The sequence below is a fragment of the Capricornis sumatraensis genome, chromosome X (assembly GCF_032405125.1).
Source record: "Capricornis sumatraensis isolate serow.1 chromosome X, serow.2, whole genome shotgun sequence".
NCBI lineage: Eukaryota > Metazoa > Chordata > Mammalia > Artiodactyla > Bovidae > Capricornis > Capricornis sumatraensis.
The window spans coordinates 124,584,452-124,607,051 of NC_091092.1; the positions used below are offsets into that span (position 1 = coordinate 124,584,452).

The 22,600-nt window shown below is 34.5% G+C and overlaps 1 protein-coding gene across 4 annotated transcripts in view; it reads right to left on the reverse strand.

The window, feature by feature from the left end:
- CNKSR2 (connector enhancer of kinase suppressor of Ras 2) overlaps positions 1-22,600 on the reverse strand; it is a 281,248-nt gene that overhangs the window by 136,437 nt on the left and 122,211 nt on the right. For all 4 annotated transcript variants that reach the window (XM_068962234.1, XM_068962233.1, XM_068962231.1 and 1 more), the window contains exons 6-8: positions 15,829-15,948; positions 8,904-8,963; positions 4,385-4,453 (exon numbers count right to left, since the gene is read on the reverse strand). In XM_068962234.1, coding sequence (XP_068818335.1) covers positions 4,385-4,453; positions 8,904-8,963; positions 15,829-15,948 — 249 coding nt within the window. The remainder of the gene's footprint in view (positions 1-4,384; positions 4,454-8,903; positions 8,964-15,828; positions 15,949-22,600) is intronic.

The following is a 22,600-nucleotide window of genomic DNA, read 5'->3' on the forward strand; positions in this document are numbered from 1 at the left end:
TAGAAGAAAAACCTAAAAAATAAAGACAACAATTATACATATTTAAAAAAGAGAGAAAGCACATTGGTGTTAGCCAATATTGTGGTACTGAATCCACTCAATGAACTACTCCTTCCAGGCAACAGGATAAGGGCAGGGCAGGGGGAAGGGATTTTTGAGTTTTAATGGGTCACCACACTCTCCATCCATTCTGATTACATTGGCTTCCTTTTCAAACAATATTCGCCTGTTGTTCTGAGGTTGAAGGAACAAGAGGGTGAAGAAAGAGTCACAAATGAGAGACTAGAGTGAGAAGAAGAGAATAAAGGAGACACTGCTGAGAATTATATAAATGAAGTCAGAATGACCTTTCCAGCTAACTCCTTTATCTCGTTCCCTTCTCCCACCCCCTATGACATCAGCTGCATTCTTGTTCAGTAATGTTTACCATTTAGGGGGTAACAAAACCCACTAGTTTACAGTGTTCATCTTCCATCTCTTACTGATCACTGTCAAACACCCTGACTGTTTGTTGTAGGCTATCTTCTTCTTGACTACCCCAATCTGGTTATTTTCCCTTCCAGTAGGCTTTATAGCCCCATCTACTGAACCCTTTCTTGCCATAATATAGTCACCAGGTTCCAGAAGACTTTCCAAAGTAATAGTGAATATGTTTTAATATATACAAAAAATAAAAGGAAAATTTTCCAACTGCTAGATTCAACCATCACATACTCCATTCTTTTCAACTGATATTCCTAAGAAGAAAGTATCTTTTTTTAGTATGGATAGACTTTTATAACACTTACACACCAAAAACAGCAAAGACATGAAATTTTAACAGATTCATTAGGAATATGCCCAAATAGATTTAATAACTATAAGTAGACTCATCAGCTAAAAAAAAAAAAAAAAGTGTTAAAAGTGCATCATGAGGGCAGAGTTGCTGGTTCAAACTATGCCGAGGTATCTCCCAGAGAGGAATGTAGTGGCAGATGAAGTAGAAAAAATCTTGGGAGATTCCAGCAGCCTTTGAGGAGTTGGATCTTCACTGGCAGGGAAGACATGCAATAGGGCTCAGTCTGCTTTGCTTGGATGCTCATGAGTTTTTCTTCTTCCTACCTGGCAGCCAGTTTCTCAGCCACAGAAGTATGTTGATAAGAAAAGCTTAAAAGCCACTTATAATAAAGAATATAGTAACGTGAAAAAGGACATAAAACTTCCAGTTTCATTTTAAATAAGAAAATATATATATTTTAAAGAGCAAACTGTAAATACACACACACACATCTAATTGAACATCTTGAAGATATACCATACTAGCAATTTCAAAAATAGTATTTGAATTCATCTGTGATTATTCAACTTTCTCAGACTCTTAGGGGAAAATTTCACATTGCTTTTCTAGGTATTTTATAATAAGAAAAGTAGTCAAATTTTATATTGTACATTACTATCTATAACAATAGGGAATTTTATGATTATAGAAAAATACTAACTGAGCTAATAACATTCAAAACATAAAATTGAAGATTACTCTTTTCATTCCTGAACCTATATTGTTATAGAATAATATTGGTAATATCTCACTATTCTGGTTAAATACTGGATTAAAATATGTTTTTCAAAAGCATTAGGCAATATTTTAATGTAAATATAACAAACCCCTAATATCCCTGGTTATGAATGCAGGGACGGAAGGGATAACTGTAGACTGCAAATAACTTATACTTGTTTCAACTAATTTATCGATCTATCAAACCTTTCATAATAACAACACTAAGATAATGTCCATTCCCTCACCTTTGTATACTGTCTCGAACGAAGTAAAAGCCACTGCACAGACCACAATGGGGGCAACAGCAAGAAAGAGAGGACACAGCAGGGTGCATTTAATGAAAGATACCATTCATGCACAAATATGGCTCAATTTGAACAAAAAGAAGGCAATCTGCTAATTGATCACATTATTAAGGTCACTTTGATGGAATTCAACATAATTTCCTGTCAGACAATGTCTCTATTATCACCCAAAATCAATTCGTAGGTTGTAGTAGCAGTCTGCTAAGGACTTGGACTCCAATTGGCCCAACTGTTGTAGTAGATAAAGGGAGGTTGGAAAGTTAATTTCTGTGGGACTTCTAACACATGCCTGGCGTTGTGTTTTATGTATCTTGTCTATCTGGAGGAAGGGAGTGAGTGAGGATGTAGCAGTAAAGTTAAATTTCAACCCCATTTCTAATTTCAATTAAGCCGAACCACTACCCAAGTTATGTAAATTCTCACTTCCTCTATTCTCTACCCTTGGCTCTGTGTGACCTCTCCCTGAACCTTAAGATTTACTTACAGGATTGTGGGAATTCCTCCCCTTTTGTTTGATAATCTTACAATTTGAGTTTGGGGAGGGAGTATAATAAAACTGAAGTAAGAGCATGGACCTTGGAGTCAGTGAGCTTTGAGCTGTCGGTGGGTTAAATAATCATTCAGTCTCCACATACACCTTCTTCATAGGATTATTGTGAGGAGTTAATAACATAAAATATGTGAAGGGCTTAACATGATGCTTGGCACACTGTAAGAACTCAGGAAGTGTTGGCTCCGGTTATTATTATTGAAGAGATAAACTCAAATAGTTATTATGACTCACTTAAAAAATCTATAGGTCAATTTCAGAGCAAAAACTGAAAGCAAGTTCCTCCAACCATCATTCTGTTAGTTTCTAATATTTTAGAATATTCCTGCAATAGAAAGATGTGTTGACACATTCTCACAGTATTTAAATATCACCAATCCATATAAATTTTACTGGTTCACTTTAAGTCTTTTAAAGACTTTCATATTCAACAGACATGAGAATCTTTGCTCCACAAAGAGTATCCTTTTAACAACTTTATTTCTCATTAGAGACTAATTTCTATCCTCTTAGTATTGACCAACTGGAAATAGGTCAAACTATCCAACAGACATCATATTTGCTAAGGTCACATTGTAGAAGTGGAGGCAGTGTGAACACCAGGAGGAGCTGCCAATCTACTTAAGCAGCTGTTTTATCCCACTGCCCAAATCCTCATCCTAGAGGACAAGAAACTACTCAGGATAATCACTTTGTACTGTATAGTTTCTAGTCATGAGAACTTACTCATCATCAAAACTGTCACACAGTGGAAAGGCTCTGTTGATTACCAATATTCTCTATTAATTAGCCTCAACTAGCTAACAATAATTAGTATTAACTTTATACCCCATACATATAGTTTTTCATACTTTCATTAACTTTTATTCACTTAGAAAATGAACTTATTGAAGAAATGTCGTAAGTTTAATTATCAGTGTTCAGGAGCCTCTCCAAGATATTACAAACTTCTCATTCAAACCAAATTTAAAATAGCATCTGCCTTAATATCAAAATCACTGAGAAAGATCAGACTTTTCACATGAGTCTTCTTACCCTCCAAATATAGTCTTTCTTCTATGACTAGAACAGGCAAAACCAAATTTAGTTAAAAGGTACAGTAGGAAATAATTACTTACTCTGAAGAGTCAGTGAGTAATAAATAGAACATTTACCAGGAAAAAATGTTTTTCTTTTCAAATGTAGATTATAAATCAATAATCAGATTATTTTAATGTTAACTTCACTTTTTAAAAACCATATATTTTATTTTGGCAGAGATAGAGCAAGTGAGATAGAAACTAGTCCAAAATGAAAATCATATGATGTTAATTTTTAAAATCTAAGATTAAGAAAAATTGCCCTTGAAAATCTACTATAGGCACATAATGTCACTGTCATTCTCAGCCTAGAAAGGGAATCATGAGGTTCAAAGGACAAAAAAAGAAAAAAAAAAAAGAACTTATTTAGTTAAGTGCAATAGTTTTAAAACTTAAACTGTAGTTCTCTTTTGGGAAATGAACAGCCAATTCAGCTACTAAAATTTAAAATAAAAAAATGACATGAAAATAAATCAATCTGCCAGATACTTTAATGAACAAATCAATGTTAAAGTAGATAAATGAATGTATGGTGCTATAAAACATATCTACTAGGTAACTTGATAATTTTTTTAAATGAAACTTAAAAGTTATACTAAAAAATTTGAATTTGTACACACTATCACTTTAATTTCTATTCCAAAATGGTCACCCCAGTTCATGGAGTAATATTATCCATATAGAATTGTACATCTAACATCAGCCACCAACAATAAATCCTCATGTCATTTTAAAACAATGCCTTATGAAATTTCTTAAGATAATTAAGAAAAATAGTCATTCAGTTATTTTTCAAAAGGCTATTTAAATATTTTATACAGAAACAGGCATTTCATTTCATTGTTTTCTTTTAAAGACTTCAGCAATCTTTGTATTAGTTCCTCCCACTGACTTGTAAGGTAATTATACATACCACAGTCTGATGATTAACTTGAATCACTTCATCGCCAGCATGGATCTTCTTGCACCGATCCGCAGGTGACTAAATTAAACATAAAGGAAATGATATATAAGTTTTATCAATCATTTCCTCTCTATGGAAACACTATCATAAGTTCACTCCTTTAAATTAGATCAAGAGCTTAATTATAATCTTCATAAAATTAAACTAAAAAAAAGTTACTAATATTCGATATTTAATTCAGATGACCATTATATATACTACTGTAGGCAAGAATCCCTTAGAAGAAATGGAGTAGCCCTCATAGTCAACAAGAGTCCGAAATGCAGTACTTGGATGCAGTCTCAAAAATGACAGAATGATCTCTGTTCGTTTCCAAGGCAAACCATTCAGTATCACAGTAATCTAAGCCTATGCCCCAACCAGTAATGCTGAAGAAGCTGAAGCTGAATGGCTCTATGAAACTCCAATACTTTGGCCACCTGATGCGAAGAACCGACTCACTGGAAAAGACTCTGATGCTGGGAAAGATTGAAGGCATGAGTAGGGGACGACAGAGGATGAGACGGTTGCATGGCATCACCAACTCAATGCACCTACGTTTGAGCAAGCTGCAGAAGTTGGTGATGGACAGGGAAGCCTGGCGTGCTGCAGTCCATTGGGTAGCAGAGAGTCGGACAAGACTGAGCAACTGAACTGACTGAGTATTTGATATACTATTTGTATTCTATGTAAAACTAATGACAGAAAGTAGGAATGTAAGACAATATATAGATATTTATGTTGTAAAAGACCATTATGTTTCTGAGACCATTAGGGGAAAATAATAACGGCAGATTGTAAACAGGCAACCCTCTCAGTAGTTCTACTGGGCATCTGGTTCAAAAATATATATGTTAAAACATAATCTTTTAAAACTTTGGTCTTTTTCATTTAATACAAATAATTCACATTAACTTCAGCAAATATTTTCAAGTACATCTTTATGATCAGCACCAAAGCTTTGTCAACTAATGATTATATCGCTAATTTATTTCATCATTAATACCATCAATTCTGAATAAATGAGAAAAGCAAATTGAAAGGATAGCCATTAGGTCAAAGTTACATTAAATAACATTATTTTCAGTATCTAACTACAAGAGAATCCTATTTCTAATGTTTCATGCAGCATAATACATTGGCAAAACCACATTAAATAAACTAAAATGCCAACATTTATACAGGATGTAACAATTTTATCATTTTTCCTCTTTATTTCCCAAAGAGATTAAAAACAAAAACAAACAAGAAAAAAAAAAAAACTAGTAAACTAATATTGCCAAGTTTTCTGAAGTTTTTAGGAAACTAAAATGAGATTTAAGATAGAAATTTCATAATACTGTAAGAATTTAAAATACTGCACTATTCTTTATTTTTCCCTCTAATGACTATTGATTATGTGTACTAGACATTTTAATGATAATATGCATATGGGCTTTTGAATAGACAGAAAATGTATTTTATGAAAAAATGTATTTGTGTATTTATATGTGTGTTAATTTATCAAACACAACTATAAATACTGTAATACAATTCATTATTATCTATTGAAAGGAAAAGAAGGATGATATGGTGATGGAACTGCAAAGTAAAATGCTACTTTTAAGACACTGGAATAGGATTTTCTTTAAAAATTATTTATAATAGGCTAGAATCCAAGGTTAGATGGTATCTCAGGGAATTCCACTTATTGAAGGAGTAACACAGCCAAACAATTAAGAGGGTAGTTTACCTAGGATGTCAACTCAACTTTAAGAATAGTGTCACAACAAGAAAAAAACAAGCTTTATTTCACAGCACCTACCAAATCAGACAAGACCATGTAACATTTCCGAAAAGTTTGTAAATAGAGCTGTAACTATAGAGTCAGTCCCAGTGCTATTTGGCTTACAATTGATCCTTTTAAATGAGTGTATGAAAAAAAAAATCAAGTCAATGGCTCTAATTCATCATGTAAAAGAGCTTGATAGTTGCTACATAAAATTCAAAGAAACTGAGACAACTTTTTGCACAGGGAAGTGAAAAAGGAAACAATTCATACAAAGTATAGACTTTCAGTGTTAAAATTTATCCTAGAGAGAGTTTATCCAAACCCCTAATTTTACAAAGGAAAAACTAAGAAACTAGGGTATAGCAAAACAAAATAACTTACCCACTTGGTGAGCAGCTTTACTAAGACTTAACACAGATCTAATGATAAATGATTTAGGGTACCAAAAATAGTGAAATACTTTCAAGAAAAAAGAATTAAATGATGAACTAGTAACATACCATTTATATCTGAACTACTCATAGAATCAATCCTTCTTTGGTCACTCATCCATTTATAAAATATTACTAATTAATATAAACAATGCATAGTGCTCAACTTTTTTTTTTTTAACAGACTCCATACAATGTAGAGAGATTGTTTTGATCAATTCTTCAAGATACAGTTAGTTCAAAATAACCACTTCTGTGATTCCTTCCTTGTTTTTATTTGGCAGCATTTACTATTTTTTTCCTTTGTCCATCTATGCAAATTTCAGTACCTGTTTACACAGATAAATCTGTACTTGTATGCCTTAGGGGCAGCAAGTTAGTTTAATTTAAAATTTTTTTCAATACCTAGTTTCAAGTCTGGAACACAACAGACATGAAGCAGAGTTTTGCTAAATGAACAAATGATCAAACAAATGATCAGTGGAATGTACACACCAATGAGAATGATCAATCAGTGACAAGAGTATAGTTTATAAGTATCTCACTGCATTTAAAAATGTTAAACAGTTGACAATATGCAAATAACATATTCTTGATCTCATTTAACTCTTGTATTTAATAACAATGAGATGCAGCACAAAACTGCAACTTCAATGTATTTCACCATTCACAAGAAACTAAGTGAAGTGGGGGGGGGGGAATCAACAAATGGTTAAAGTAATAGGTGAATTAGATGAAATAATGTTGTCTTTTTTAAAAAACGCTGGTAAAATGTTGAGAACAATAATAACTTGAGATTTAACTAATTTCACCTCAGTCTTCTTTGAAGGAACATGTTATAAACGTGATTTGTCAGAATTTCTAAAAGAAAAATATCTGAAGCTCAAAACCTGCTTAAGAGAGTGGGATGGAAATCTGGGACAACCAAATGCAGAAATAATGACTTATTATGCAACTTCAATCTATTATAGTGATCATGTTAATGTCCAACACAATCATTTCACATTTCTGTAGCTCTTTCTTTATAGTACAGTCTTTCATATTTATTATCTTATTTAATTTTCACAATAACCTAGTGAGGTATGCAGTACAGATGATATATTATTTACGATTTATAGTTGAGGACGGAGAAGAAAATGGCAACCCACTCCAGTGTTCTTGCCTGGAGAATCCTGTGGACAGAGGAGCCTGGTGGGCTGCTGTCCATAGGGCTTCACAGAGTCAGACACGACTGAAGCAACTTAGCATGCACGCATGCATGCATAGTTGAGGAAATCAAAGCAGTGAGAGTGTAAATGACTCGTCAGAAATTACACTGCCAACAAAATCAAAATTGGGTGTACAGCCTAGACTTAGTGACTCTGACCTACTGCTTGCAGTGGAGCATGTCTCAAAACCACCTTTTTTTTAAAAAAATATAAATTTATTTATTTTAATTGGAGGTTAATTACTTTACAATACTGTATTGGTTTTGCCATACATCAACATGAATCTGCCACAGGTATACACGTGTTCCCCATCCTGAACCCCCCTCCCTCCTCCCTCCCCGTACCATCCCTCTGGGTCATCCCAGTACACCAGCCCCAAGCATCCAGCATCATGCATCGAACCTGGACTGGCGATTCGTTTCATATACGATATTATACATGTTTCAATGCCATTTTCCCAAATCATCCCAGCCTCGCTCTTTCCCACAGAGTCCAAAAGACTGTTCTATACATCTGTGCACCTTTTAAAAGAGAATCTCTTATTAAAAAACAGACTGGTCTCCAGAGCTAATTCAGTAGGTCTGGGGTGGGGCATTCCCAAAGGAAGCTGATGCTGCTGGTCCAGGGATGGACTTCACTGTGAAAATGGGCCGATCTATACCATGCTGCCCCTTCACTGAATAAAGTTCAATTATACTTCAGGTATTCAGGAAACCTAACTTATCTGATGTTTCTTTCTTACACAATTTAAGTTTCCTAATAAAACTACACTATTTGTCAGATGGAGGTGGATTCTTTTAGATATTACAATAACTTGTCATGAATCAGAAAATATTTAACAAATCTCTGGCTTTGAACACAAAACATCTGATTTACTTCAGATAAATAGCTATTTTCAACTAACAAAAATGACTGAAATTCTCCCCAAATCAGTGCTTACTAACTCAGTATGTCTTTTTAGTTGTATATTTTAATCTGTTTATTTCCTTAGAAGTCAACCGGAATTATGTAAGTGCCATAAGTTGGTTAACAATAAAAGACAAAACATACTCCAAAATTTGAAATGTTAGAATACTTACATTTTCTGTAGTTCCAGTAATTACATGGAGGCCATCATATGTTGATTTAATATACATACCCTAAAAAAAACCAAAAAGACAGCATAGGAAAACAAATGAAAACTGAAATATTTTCAAGGATATTATAACCTCATTTACAAAAAGAATTGCCCTATCAAGTTAAAATTGCCATTGCCGCAGGGATGAATCCATGATTCAATAAGGCTGTCTTTAAACTTTAAGAAATTCCTATCTGAATGTTCTGGCTTCTAAAGTTTGCCTGAAGAAGCCTGTACTCAGCTTAATCAAATGATTACTTGAATAGTGAACTTACAAAATGCCTCATGGTAATTCAATATCCTGAAGAACATAGTTCACTCTCCTCAAAATCCATACTACATGTGCTGTGGCAAAATAAAAGTTACAATGGGAAATTCAAATATTGGGATATTATTAGTTTATTGTATTTGATACATATTATACAATAAAAAGTAGGTTTCTGTAGAGCCACTACAGAACTACTGGACACAGAAGAATGATAAAATATTGTTTATATAAAATTTTTTTTTCTGTTCCTCTTTTGTGGTATCTGACACATTCTGTCTTAATCTTATCGCTGAAGTTTTAATAATTACATCCAATGACCTATCAATAATTAACAGGTGGAATTCCCTGGCAGTTCAGTGGTTAGGGCTCCACACTCTCACTGCTGAGGGCCCAGGTTCAATCGCTGGTTGGGGAATTAGATTCCACAAGCTGCACAATGTGGCCAAAAATGAATAAATGTTTAAAATTAAAATCATAATAATATTAATTGAGAGGTAATGTGTGGCACCCCTCCTCCCAATAAAGAAGAAATTCCATTTCCATTTAAACAAAGTGATTTCAGAAAAAGCTTCATTAAAGATAAAATATTATCTAGAAATCTTCAAATTATTAAAGTTTTAAGAACAAATGAAACCTTTAAGTTATGCCAGTTATGACAGGACCCTAAAAGAAATTACAAGAAAGGATTCACATTTTAAATACTGAAACATTTTCATTTAAATAAATCAGAAAAAAAAATAGATGATTCTCTGAATGGCCTTTTTTCCTAAGGAACATTTTGATAAAAAATTTACTGAGTTTTACTTTGAAACTAATTTGCATCTCAACTATTGACTTCAAAAATTAAACAATACTAACTTTAGAATAAACCTGAAGCCTGAAATGTAAGGGACTTAATAACTAAGAACGATCATTTTGGAAAAAGAAGACATTTAAATAATTATGTGTAGACAATTGCAGTGTTAATTTCCTATACCTGGATGTTAACATTTTGATATCTAAATGTACATGTGTTTTCACTAAAAATAACTAAGAAATAAAAACAAGAAGCAATAAGCTCATGGCCTGGAATTATTAAGAAGTCATTGGGTAGGTTTTAATTCAGAAAAGTCATTTTAGTAATGTCATATGTCTAAGATGTTGGTATCAGTTCAGAGACTGTTTAAGCCTGGATCTCTTACTGTGAAACAAAATAAATGTAATTTTACAAGATGTTCATTTATCTGTGAATTCTAATTTCTTATATGAAAGTTCATCATTTTATATGAAATAAATAACCTCAACAAACATAAAAATGGAAATTAATTAAGAAATTGGTTAGTTCTTGGCTACAACCATATGGTAATATTCAACCTTATACAGGTGACAAGTATATAACATACTTTATTTAATGCCATTATTTATTGGAAGGTAATACAACAGTGCTACATAGAACGGGACAAGATTCTTGCAATCATTTCCCCCATGGGAGTTACCAAATGACATCAAATTAATAAAGAATTTTTAAGTACATTTGTAAGAGCGAAACACTAAATTTTGTTTTAGTTTTTTTACATAGAAGGATTGTGAGAGGATTAAGTGGAAAAAAAAACAGTGAAATAAAACAATATAGCAATATATAACTTGGACATACACAACAATCATCACTCAACATTATCTATCACTATCATCACTAACAGCTACTTGTTACAATCTGCTAAGGATTGTGTTAGTGTTTGACATTTATTTACAATGGTCTGTGTGGTACACACTATGATTCTCTCTGTTTCAGGAATAAGGAAACTGAGTTACTGATAGACTGGGCAGGTCTGCCAAAGGAGGTGAAGCTGTGTTTCGAGCCCAGACAATATTCTCAACCATGAGGCTCCTAATTTACAGATTTATTAACAGAAGGGTTGTCTACCTTCACTCTCCTTATTAGAACAGAATATTTGGGAATTGTAGATACTGAGTCAAACAGTCACTGTTTAACATCCATTCTAAAAAGATGAAGACCTCTCTAGCACACATATACTAAGTTCAATGTGGTTATAAAAGAATAACTGGGTTTGACCTTTAACAAATTTATTTTAATCACCTACCTCTTCTGACAACTGCAAGTAAAAGTTGATTATATTTCTCTCCACACTTCTTTCAACAGTGCATTACTGATTATGAATTAAGGTGTTTGACAAGAGCTCTATATAATTTCTTAAATGATTAGGTCATAAAGAAAGTCTGGTTTCCTAAAATAAATATTTAGAAAAATCATTATATTCATCAGGATAATAAGAACTCATGGAGATAATCTAGTTATGACTCAGGAAATGAAATCTGTATGCAATTACTACACATACCAGGAACTTTAAAAATGGCAATTGTAAGCTAAAGCAAGTTATCAATTAGTTATAGGAAGAGGATTTCATCATTATATATAATTAAATGTGTAATTTATATTAAAGCTAATTTTTTTTCAGATGGACAAAGTATACTTTTTAAATGCTTAAATAAATAAGGATCTAGCTATGTATACAGAGTTCAGTTTTAGCAACTTCATAGTTATGAGCAATAAAACAAATAAAACATATTTTTAAAATCCCACATAGAATGAAGATATTTTGTTTTATGCAACAAACCATTCATTGTAACTGCTTTTCATAATCAAGACTGACTTCTTCAGCTTTTTCATCTTTCTGGTGGTACTAACAAGGAAAATGGCCAAAAGTCAGGCACAAACAGAAAGTAAGAGAAGAAACAAGTTACTTGGATGCGTTTCAAACTAATCATCTTCTGAATAATGAAGAGTTCACAGAAATACATCTGATCACTTGGTCACCTCTCAGAAAGGGTCAAACAGCAGAAGGACATGTAATTCAAATGGTCCTTTTTTTGGGACTGAGACAAATCTGGTTTTCCATTTCATCAAAATCTTCATTCTTCCTTCCTTCCTTTTTTCTTTTAAAGCAATTAATTAATTCTGGAGCTGACTCCAACAGCTCCCTGTCTTCTGTTCAGCTTACCAAAATGACATTTGCTTTACTGTCTTCAAATGGCGGTTAACCAATGGAGCCAAAGCAACCTCACAGTCAAGTCAATGGAATAAAGCATTTTAGGAGCGAGTCCAAGTGCCTAAACAGCAAAAGAACTCTCTAAAGCAAACAGGCTTTCTCAAGGTTGCTCCGTAAGCACTTTCCTCTCTGTTCTTTCCATCTCTTGGCTCTGATCTAGTTTTGATATGTTCCAATAGTTCTCATTTTCCTTTCTTTAACTTTTTGCTAATCATTGTTATTTAAAAGCATTTTAGAAGCTAGCTTGATATATTTTAATCATTACTAAGCACAATGCCCACTATTCCTTATAATGCTCAGGACTCTCAAAACTAAGAAATCCTAGGACTACTTTGACTACTTAGGTAGAAAGTTGATGAACAATCTATCTAGTTTATCAGTGCAAGAATAAAGCCCGTTACCTTTTACCTATGAGAGATGTTTTGCTTTGAAAGAGGCAGAAGATCATCTGCAGATATTTTAAACTGATTAAACTTCATTAAAGCTTGGTATTCTCCCATGTTTTTCTGTTCCTTTCCTTCATTTAAACACTTCTATGGCTAAGCTCATGCTAAATGTCACCCAAATCCTCAAATCTATTTCAAATGTGACTAAACTTAAATCAAGTGATTGATTTTTAAAATGATACCTTGAGTAAAGTTACATAAGATTTTTATTCAGTCATCTCCCCTTTAACATGAATCACATGAAATGGTTTTTCACATAACCCCTTTTATTAATATTCAACATGTTAGCTTTTTCTTTTTGTCCCTTGGAAGTATTTTCCCAATGAAATGGTGCTGATTACCCTTTTAAATGGATTCCTCTAAGTAGTTCTAATTTTAAAGTCATCCTCCTGAACTTCTCATACCTCCTTTTAGCCACCCCAAGTTTAACTGTGGGATAATGGAACAAACTTTGGTAAATTGCACCTCATTTAGATTTACCTGGATTTAATCTCTGCCTCTATTGTATGTTACCTTAATGTCATACACGGCAAACTGGTGAGGATCTATGATACCATTTTCTCATTAATACCTACTCTACAGAGTTATGAGGATGATACCTGGTTAATGGTAGGTACTCACTCCTTCCTTTTCTCTACCAGCTCTCTTTAAGAATAACTGAACCTGGTTCTTGGCATTTTAAGTTCATGACTATTCCAAAGAGCACATCCAGCTCTACGTACTTGAAATTTAAAAAATAAAAGACCCCTGTCCAGGGGGTCTTTTGAAAATAAAAACCAAGGTTTCATCAAGTCCATAAATGAGCAATGTGTTGACTCACTTCACATGGTTATTTTCACCTCATTATTTCAGTGGAAATTAGAGGGAATATTCAGGCTTTTTTCTCAGGACAATACTGTTCTCAGAACTGCAAATTCATAGAGCTACAGGGAGCTTTAAAGAGGATCTAGTCCATCCCTTAGCACTCTTGCCTGGAAAATCCCATGGATGGAGAAGCCTGGTAGGCTGCAGTCCGTGGGGTCACGAAGAGTTGGATACGACTGAGCAACTTCCCTTTCATTTTTCACTTTCATGCATTGGAGAAGGAAATGGCAACCCACTCTGGTGTTCTTGCCTGGAGAATCCCAGGTATAGGGGAGCCTGGTGGGCTGCCGTCTATGGGTTCGCACAGAGTTGGACACAACTGAAGCGACTTAGCAGCAGCAGCAGCAGCAGCAGCAGCAGTCCATCCCTTCCTGCCCCTCACATTCTACAGATGAAAATATCACAGCCAAGGAGGTTTAATTTACTTCCTCACCTCTCCCATATCCCACTCACAGCTCTATTTTATGGAAGTGATTTGTATCCAGATTTTCTGTCTCCTACTCTAATATTACATAGTAGCAGTTCATAATTTCTCACAGTGCAAATCACGCTTAAAGAACTTTCTTTCCTTCAGAACTACTAAAAGGGGAGATTTTAAAGAAGGAAACTCTTTAATACTACGGTTAGAAAGATGCTTTAAATAAAATTGGACTTTGTAAAACATAACTAAAAGGAAGTAAGAATTAAAATCATAAATATTACTTCAAATAAGTTTATAAACATTAAAATAAATTCTAAAACTAATAAAAATATAGCTAATAACATTTATAGGTTACAATGATGACATACTTTGGCTATATTTGAGATGCTAATTTCCATCTTTCCAGGAAAATACAGATACAAGCCACAAAAAGACAGGGAACTATGATTACTCAAAAGTAATTTGTTAAGCATCCAGAGAAAAGTCGTTCTATAGAAAACAGGACTTTAAGCCAAAAAAAATCACTGGTGACCAATGAAGGCGTTGCTCCCAGAAACCGTTTTATATACACACACACACACACACACACACACACACACACACACACACATATATACACACACATACACCACACACATATATTCAATCGAAGAAGGAAGGTCACATAAAAAGTTAAACCTGCACAGGAATCTATAAGAATATATTATCTGAATTACACTGTTAACAGTAGTTTTTAAGATTTCTATTTTCTAAAATATCCTTATTAGTATTCTTGGAAAATTCACCTATAGGGAAAGTAGAAACACGGTAGCATCAAACTATCATGAAATAGTTGTGTGGTAGGCAAGATGTTCTCCAGTCAGTTTCCTGTTTTTCTTTTTTTTTTCATCTCTCACTTATTAATAGTAATATTATATGGTTTCTTTCTAGAGGTTCATTAAAAGACAAGGTATCCCTTGGGTTAAATTTAGAATCAATAAAATTTTTAATCAGGTGAACAAAATATAGAAGATTATCTTTATTATGACATAATAAAAAATACATCTCATAGATGTTAGCCTAGTTTTAGTGATATCTACCTGCTTACTTACCCTTAAAAGAAAGAAAAGATGTGAATTATAAAGAATATTGGGTTTATTTAGCCTATACAATCTAAGGGAAGAGAGACCTATTAAAACGAACAAGCAAAAGCAAAATAAACAAAACACCCATTTGCATCAGCAGGTAACACTGCAGTTTTTATTACGAAATACTTAAATTTCCTGTAAATCTAAGGAACTTTGATGGAGAAGGCAATGGCACACCACTCCAGTACTCTTGCCTGGAAAATCCCATGGACGGAGGAGCCTGGAAGGCTGCAGTCCATGGGGTTGCTGAGGGTTGGACCCGACTGAGCGACTTCCCTTTCATTTTTCACTTTCATGCATTGAAGAAGGAATTGGCAACCCACTCCAGTGTTCTTGCCTGGAGAATCCCAAGGACGGGGGAGCCTGGTGGGCTGCCGTCTCTGGGGTCGCACAGAGTTGGACACGACTGAAGTGACTTAGCAGCAGCAGCAAGGAACTTTGATAAGGGTTAAAAATGTAACTAAAGCTAATTTATTTACCAAAGTAAACAGGCTAATTCAGAAATCACTATTTTAAATTTTCTTTCATTTTCTTTTATCTTTATAAAACTTTTTATCATGACTAACTCCCACCACTTCAACTCCTCTAGGGGAGAAAAAAAAAAACCTATTCATTCTGTTAAAATTAATGAATTCTCATATTTGGGGGCTGCCCACCCATACTATTAGCTGTCTGTTGATGGATGGTAGCTTTGATAAACATGGTTTCTCTTACCAGCCCTTCACTTGGTTTGATGTTTGCCAGCTGAATCACTTCAAGGTGGGCAGACTGTGAAACTAGAGGATCTGATGACAGGGATATGATGTGGTCACAGACTCCAGAAAGAGTTTTACACTGAAAACAAACAAACAAAAAATTATGGTCAACACATGTTGTAAATAAATCACTTTTTACTGTAATATATTTTACAAGGAAAAAGAAAAAATAGAAGAAGGTACTTGGCATTTTATTTTATAATATCTGAATTAAAAAGATATTCAGGTTAAGAAATACACACACACAAAACACATCTATGTCTAAATTATAAATATAAGAAAGTGAAGTCGCTCAGTCATATCCGACTCTTTGCGACCCTGTGGGATTCTCCAGGCAAGAATACTGGAGTGGGTTGCCACTTTCTTCTCCAGGGGATCTTCCAGACCCAGGGATTGAATCCAGGTCTCCCGCATTGCAGGCAGACCCTTTAACCTCTGAGCCACCAGGGCAGACCCCAATAAATATAAGAACTACACATCAAAATTGGAAGATCTCCTGGAGAAGGAAATGGCAACCCACTCCAGTATTCTTGCTTGGAGAATCCCATGGACAGGGGAGCCAGGCGGGCTACAGTCCATGGGATTGCAAAGAGTCGGACTTGATTGAAGCAACTTAGCATGAATGCATACATAAAAATATTCAAGAAAGTTATGGTTATGTTTTGTTTCTATTATTTGATTCATCAGATCTAAAATGAAATGATTGTATCAAAACAATCTTAATAACCTGAACACTTCTTGATACTAGCCACTGGATGGAAGAGAATTCAACAACTTCAAAGACCTTGAAGGTTTTCTACTTTATGATCAGAAAACTTAAAAAAAAATCCAGCCAAAATCCAGGGAAAACGAATCTCCCAAATCTGCTTGGTGAACTCCTCCCTCTCATTTGTCTAGACTTTCCTTCCCAAGGTTACCTTTCTGCAAAGTTCCCCTTCCTCCAGGCAAAGTTTGGCACTCCCTCAAACCTGCTTTCTCAACGTTCTATGAACTGTCCGAAACTGTATAGCTTCATTCAGAAGCCCTCTAAGGCTGGGACCACGTCCTACTCATCTCTGACTTCTCTTCCTCCCCTACCCCTAGGAGACAGATCCTAGAACATTTGTTGTTGTTGACTGAGGACACAAAATTAGTGCTTAAATTAGGATAAATCTATTCATACCTTCTATCCAACATGTTATATTTGTTCTGTGACCACTTCATTACTCTACTTAAGGGGGTCAGTTCCCTCAGGGCTCTTTATTTGCTGCATTCTCTACATGGTCCATGACCTTGGTCTCTGCTTGGTTCAGCTTTCTCACCCCACAGAAACCGCCTGGCTAAATTTCTCCCCCTTATTGCAGCCCTGCCCTTTGCATCTGCTTTTCATGGCTGCACGTTTACTGTGGCTATCAACCCCTAAGGACAGACCATGGACAGCATGGAAAGCATCAGCTTGGTATGAAGAGATGTGGGCAATCACCACACTGCCAGCTACTTGCTGTGTGTCTGTGAGCAAGTTATCTTATATCCTTGAAGTTCAGTTTACACATGTAGAAAATGAGGTAATAAAAATTATTTTATATGTTTTACACGACAAATCAGGATAATGAATATATATTTTAAAAGTCTAATACGGTTTCTGTCTAAAGAAGACATCAAATAAATATTTATTCTTCCCTTGTTGCTTTCTGTAAGCTCAAAGGGCTTGGTTCTCACTCATGGGATGAATTATCTTATTATTCTTAACTCCAGGGCCTTGCTGATGATGTTACAATGACCAGTAATCATAGTGCATGGTCATAATGGGAAGTTCAAACCTCTTTACTCTCTCTGATGTTCACGTTTCAATGCTTTCAAGAGATACTGTGTAGGTATTTACCCTGAAGCTGCTAAGCAAAGTGCGAACAGGAAGACTGTCTCTCAGAACTATAGGGAACTGCACAGGGTGAGCGTCATAGGCATATGACTTGTGCACAAGGGCCTGCATTTAGTATTACACTCTGCTGGTGCCATTTTGGCATTCTTAATTCTTTTTGAAAAAGGAGCTTCATATTTTCACTTTGCACTGGGTCTCACATATTATGTAGCCCATCCTGGGACGGTAGTTTCTGTGTTTTTTAAATTTCTTTTGAAAATATTCATCAGCAGCCAGGAGGAAAAAGACAGAATGGCAGCCCTTTACAAAAATGTCTACGGTTCAAATTGCTACTGTTTGATGGGAAGAAAAGCAACTGGGGCAGATTTAAATCTTTTAACTGTTCCTTTCCTTTCTTAAGTGGTTTCATCTTCATTCTTATTTTCTCTCTATCTCAAGAGTGGCGGGGGACAGGACGGATAACAATGTTAATATGAAGGGTTTCTATATAGAATACTTGAATTGCATGATAATCTGAAAATAAATAGGAAGGTAAAGAATATATAAAAATGGCTCAACATGTGTGTACTGCAACACTCAAGGCCTCATATAACACACTAGTAATGAGCAACAGTAGCTCTCCTATTCAAGTACTGGAAGCACTCAGAAGTGGAGTAGGAGGAAAAGAAGAAAAACTACACTGTAGGTATTTTTACAAAAAAAAAAACCAATTAAATCTACCATATTAAGTTGCAAATCATTTTTTCAGATTTCTCTACTGAGTAATTTTATTTGTCAAATGCCTGCTATGTTCTAGGTCTGCTGGAAATACGAAAGATGAATAAAACATTGACTTTACTAGCAAAGCTATCAGGATTTAACAGATTAAAAACTTTGGAAAAAATAATAGAAAGACTTAGAAAAGAAACTTGGCTAGAACCTTGCTCCCTATTTGAGAGATAACGTACTAGAATCTTTATATTGTAGCATTTGGCACTTGGTTCAATAAGCCAGTTAGAAGGGATACAAAATGGCTTGGTTTCATATACTAATTCTACACTCATTACTGTATCATACACCAAGCCACTGCAGGAAACCACATTAAGGGTACTACAGAAAAGTTCCAAGGAAGTTAGTATTTTTATTTATTTGTTTATTTATTTACTGAATTTGAAGTAGGGTTTAGAACTTCTTTTTCTTTTTTAAAAATAATTTCTAAGGGTCATTTTCCACTTACAGTTATTATAGAATATTGGCTAGATTCCCCATGTTGTAGCACACATCCTTGAGCCTATTTTACACCTAACACTTTGTATCTCCCACTCTCCACCCCTAGATTTCTCTTCCCTCCCCCAGTGGTAACCACTACTTTGTTCTGTGATTTGGTTTCTTTTCTGTTATATTCAGTAGTGTGAATGAAAAAATACTGTCTGCCATATCCACAAACAAAGGATCCAGAGACCACCAAGCCCTTAGCCACTGCAGCCACCCTCAAAGGTGCACCCCGAGGAGACTGAGAATGGGAAAGAGGGTGCTGGCTAAGGTATGTATCAAAAGAATTAATTTCAGTGAACCAGACTCCTGCATCTTCCCATACATGGGCAACTACTAATTTCGTTAACTTGAGATGTTTGGTTTTCTTTAATTAACAGTGATCTTTTGATGTTCCCTAGTCTTTGTTGCAAAAAACCATATATACCCTGGTTACTCCCTAACCTCTTGGGAGCTGTTCCTCAGAACTATTTGAGAGGCTGCTTATAGGACTTGAGTTCTCAGACAGTCTACCGAATAAACCATAATTCTCAACTTTTAGGTTTTGCATTTTATTCAGTTGACACTAGTCTGTTGTAGATTTTAGATTCCACATGTAAGTGACATCTAAAGTATTTGTCTTTCTCAGTCTGACTTATGTCACTTACCATGATGCCCTAAACGTCCTTGTAAAAAGTTAATTTTTCCCTTCAGTGAAATTATAATATTATGCCATCATATTAACACACAGTATTATCTATTGCTACCTAATAGTGTATCCCAGAGAAAGAAAATTAACTATAATATACTAAGAAAATACATTCTTTATTATTAAAAGTTAACATCAACACTACAGAGTACCTACCATGTGTGCTGCACAATGCTAAATACCTCATTATTTCATGCATCTTTTTAACAACTTTCTGAAGTAGTTATTATTATAGTCAGTTTAGTAGATGAGAACGGAGAAGGCAATGGCACCCCACTCCAGTACTCTTGCCTGGAAAATCCCATGGGCGGAGGAGCCTGGTAGGCTGCAGTCCATGGGGTCGTGAAGAGTCAGACACGAATGAGTGACTTCATTTTCACTTTTCACTTTCATGCATTGGAGAAGGAAATGGCAACCCACTCCAGTATTCTTGCCTGGAGAATCCCAGGGACGGAGGAGCTTAGTGGGCTGCCGTCTATGGGGTTGCATAGAGTCGGACACAACTGAAGTGACTTAGCAGCAGCAGCAGCAGCAGATGAGAAAGCAAGGCTAAATAAAGTCACTGTCTTGGCAACAAGACAATCTGACTTCTTAATCATTATGCTTACCATCTCTTCAATCCTTAAATCTCCATTTGTTGATTAGTTTAATTTTTTATTGTTTAAAATCTGCTAGTATTAAAGGGACATTATATAACATGTTTAAACTACATAGTATAATGAAATGTAAGGTGTGCCTACAAGTGTTCTTGCAATTTATAATGCAGTTTAGATAAGAACTAGTAGACTTGGGAGCATGAAAGAAGCAGCTCTCCAGGAAAACTTGCAATTTTAGCAACAAAAAAGACAACTCTATTCTAGTTAGAAGATAACTGTAGCCACTTGCATAAAGGAGATTCTTTCACTATTTTTGCAATATTTATATCAAAGAATTTTAAATTCTATTTATCTTTAGTTCTAAAAATAGAAACAATTTTTGAAATTTTAAATTAAAGCCTAGAAAAATATGTCTTTAGTATAAAGGAAACATAAAATGGCAATGAGTATTATAACTGATCCTCTGGATTCTGTTTATACTATGCAAAATGGTGAGAAAAGATTAGTGACTGAATAACAGTTAACAGATATGGTTAGCTAGTATTTAAGAAACTTTTAAAACAGAAGAGTGTCATGGGCTGGATTTAATTGTATTAGCATTTTTTTCCTCTCCATTTATTTATACAAATTTCAAATTTGAAATAATATAATCATAGAGTATATTTTCAGGAAGAAATAGGGCCTTTTCATCCTCTATCCTATACACATAGTATATTTTATATAGGTTTGCATATAGTGTATGGCTGGTTCACCCAAATCTAAAAGTTCTTAGGGGAAAAAAATATCTGAACATAGCATGTTTAGTATAAAACAGTGGTTTTTAAAAAGTCATAAAAGCAACGTTTCAGCCACTGTGAAGATTCGAAAAACAGCAATCTTACAATAATATACTAACCACTAACAGAGCATTATTTCAGTATCTCTGATGAGCATTCTTTCATTATCACTGAACCTGTCAGACACTTTTCAGATTAATATGTGAAATAAACTATAGTATTTTTAAAAGGAAATGGAGAAAGCATTCTAAGTGCAAACAACAGTGAATAGGGAAGGAGTAAGTAAAAAGTTTTAAGTCAGCCTCTTAGCCTGGGAGCACATTCAGCCAGACGTGATTAAGCTACTTAAAGTATTTTTATTTATGCTTTTCTAAATAAGTAGAATACTGGATAGTTATTCTTCTGAGTATACTGGAGGAAATGAATGGAAATTATCTTTATATTTAAAAATAAGAAATTCATTTCACATAGAAAAGAACCTCAGGTTCAGAAGTTTAACAAAAGGATTTATACAAGGAAATTTCTACTTTCAGGTATACACATATATAAAAGGGACAACAGTGTAAAACTAAGATAAAATGAGGAAACAATAAACAGATGAATATGTATTTTAAGATGGGAAAAATGATGTGAAAGCTACAATTTAAGGACAGCAAAAATAATTCAGGTTTCTTATCAATAATATGAAAAACATTAACAAAAGTTTAGTTTTGATAAATAATATATACATATTAAAATAGTTATTAATATATAAATAATATTTCAACTAAAATAGTCTAGAGGACAGAGCATATTTTTATTTTGTTTGGTTTATATATTATTATACCTCAGTATTATTACGGAGAAGGAAATGGCACCCCACTCCAGTTTTCTTGCCTGGAGAATCCCAGGGACGGGAAGCCTGGTGGGCTGCCATCTATGGGGTCACACAGAGTCAGACGTGACTGAAGCAACTTAGCAGCAGTATTATAAATCATGTAACTGCCAATTTAGTATATTTCCAATATAATTGGTAAATGAGAGGCTTTGTTTTTATAAAATAGTACAAATTTAGTCCAATATTAAATAGTGAAAACTCTAAATTATATAAGCTTCATTCAGAAATACAGTGTTTATAGTACTTGCCAGATCTATGCTGAGTTAGCAACTGTGCACTTACAATGGCTCCCTAAACCTACTTTGGGCTTCCCAGGTGGCACTAGTGGTAAGGATCCTGCCTGTCAATGCAGGAGACTTAAAAGATGCAGCTTTGATCCCTGGGTCGGGAAGATCCCTTGGAGGAGGGAATGGTAAACCACTCCAGTACTCTTGCTTGGAGAATCCCATGGACAGAGGAGCCTGGTAGGTCACAAAGTCCATAGGGTCACAAAGAGTCGGATACGACCAAAGTGACTTAGCACACACCAACCTACTCTACAGCACAGGGAACTCTACTCAATATTTTATAATAACCTAAATAGGAAAAGAATCTGAAAAAGAATAGCTATATGTATAACTGAATCACTTTTCTATACACCTGAAATTAATACATTGTAAATCAACTATGAAGTGAAGTGAAAGTT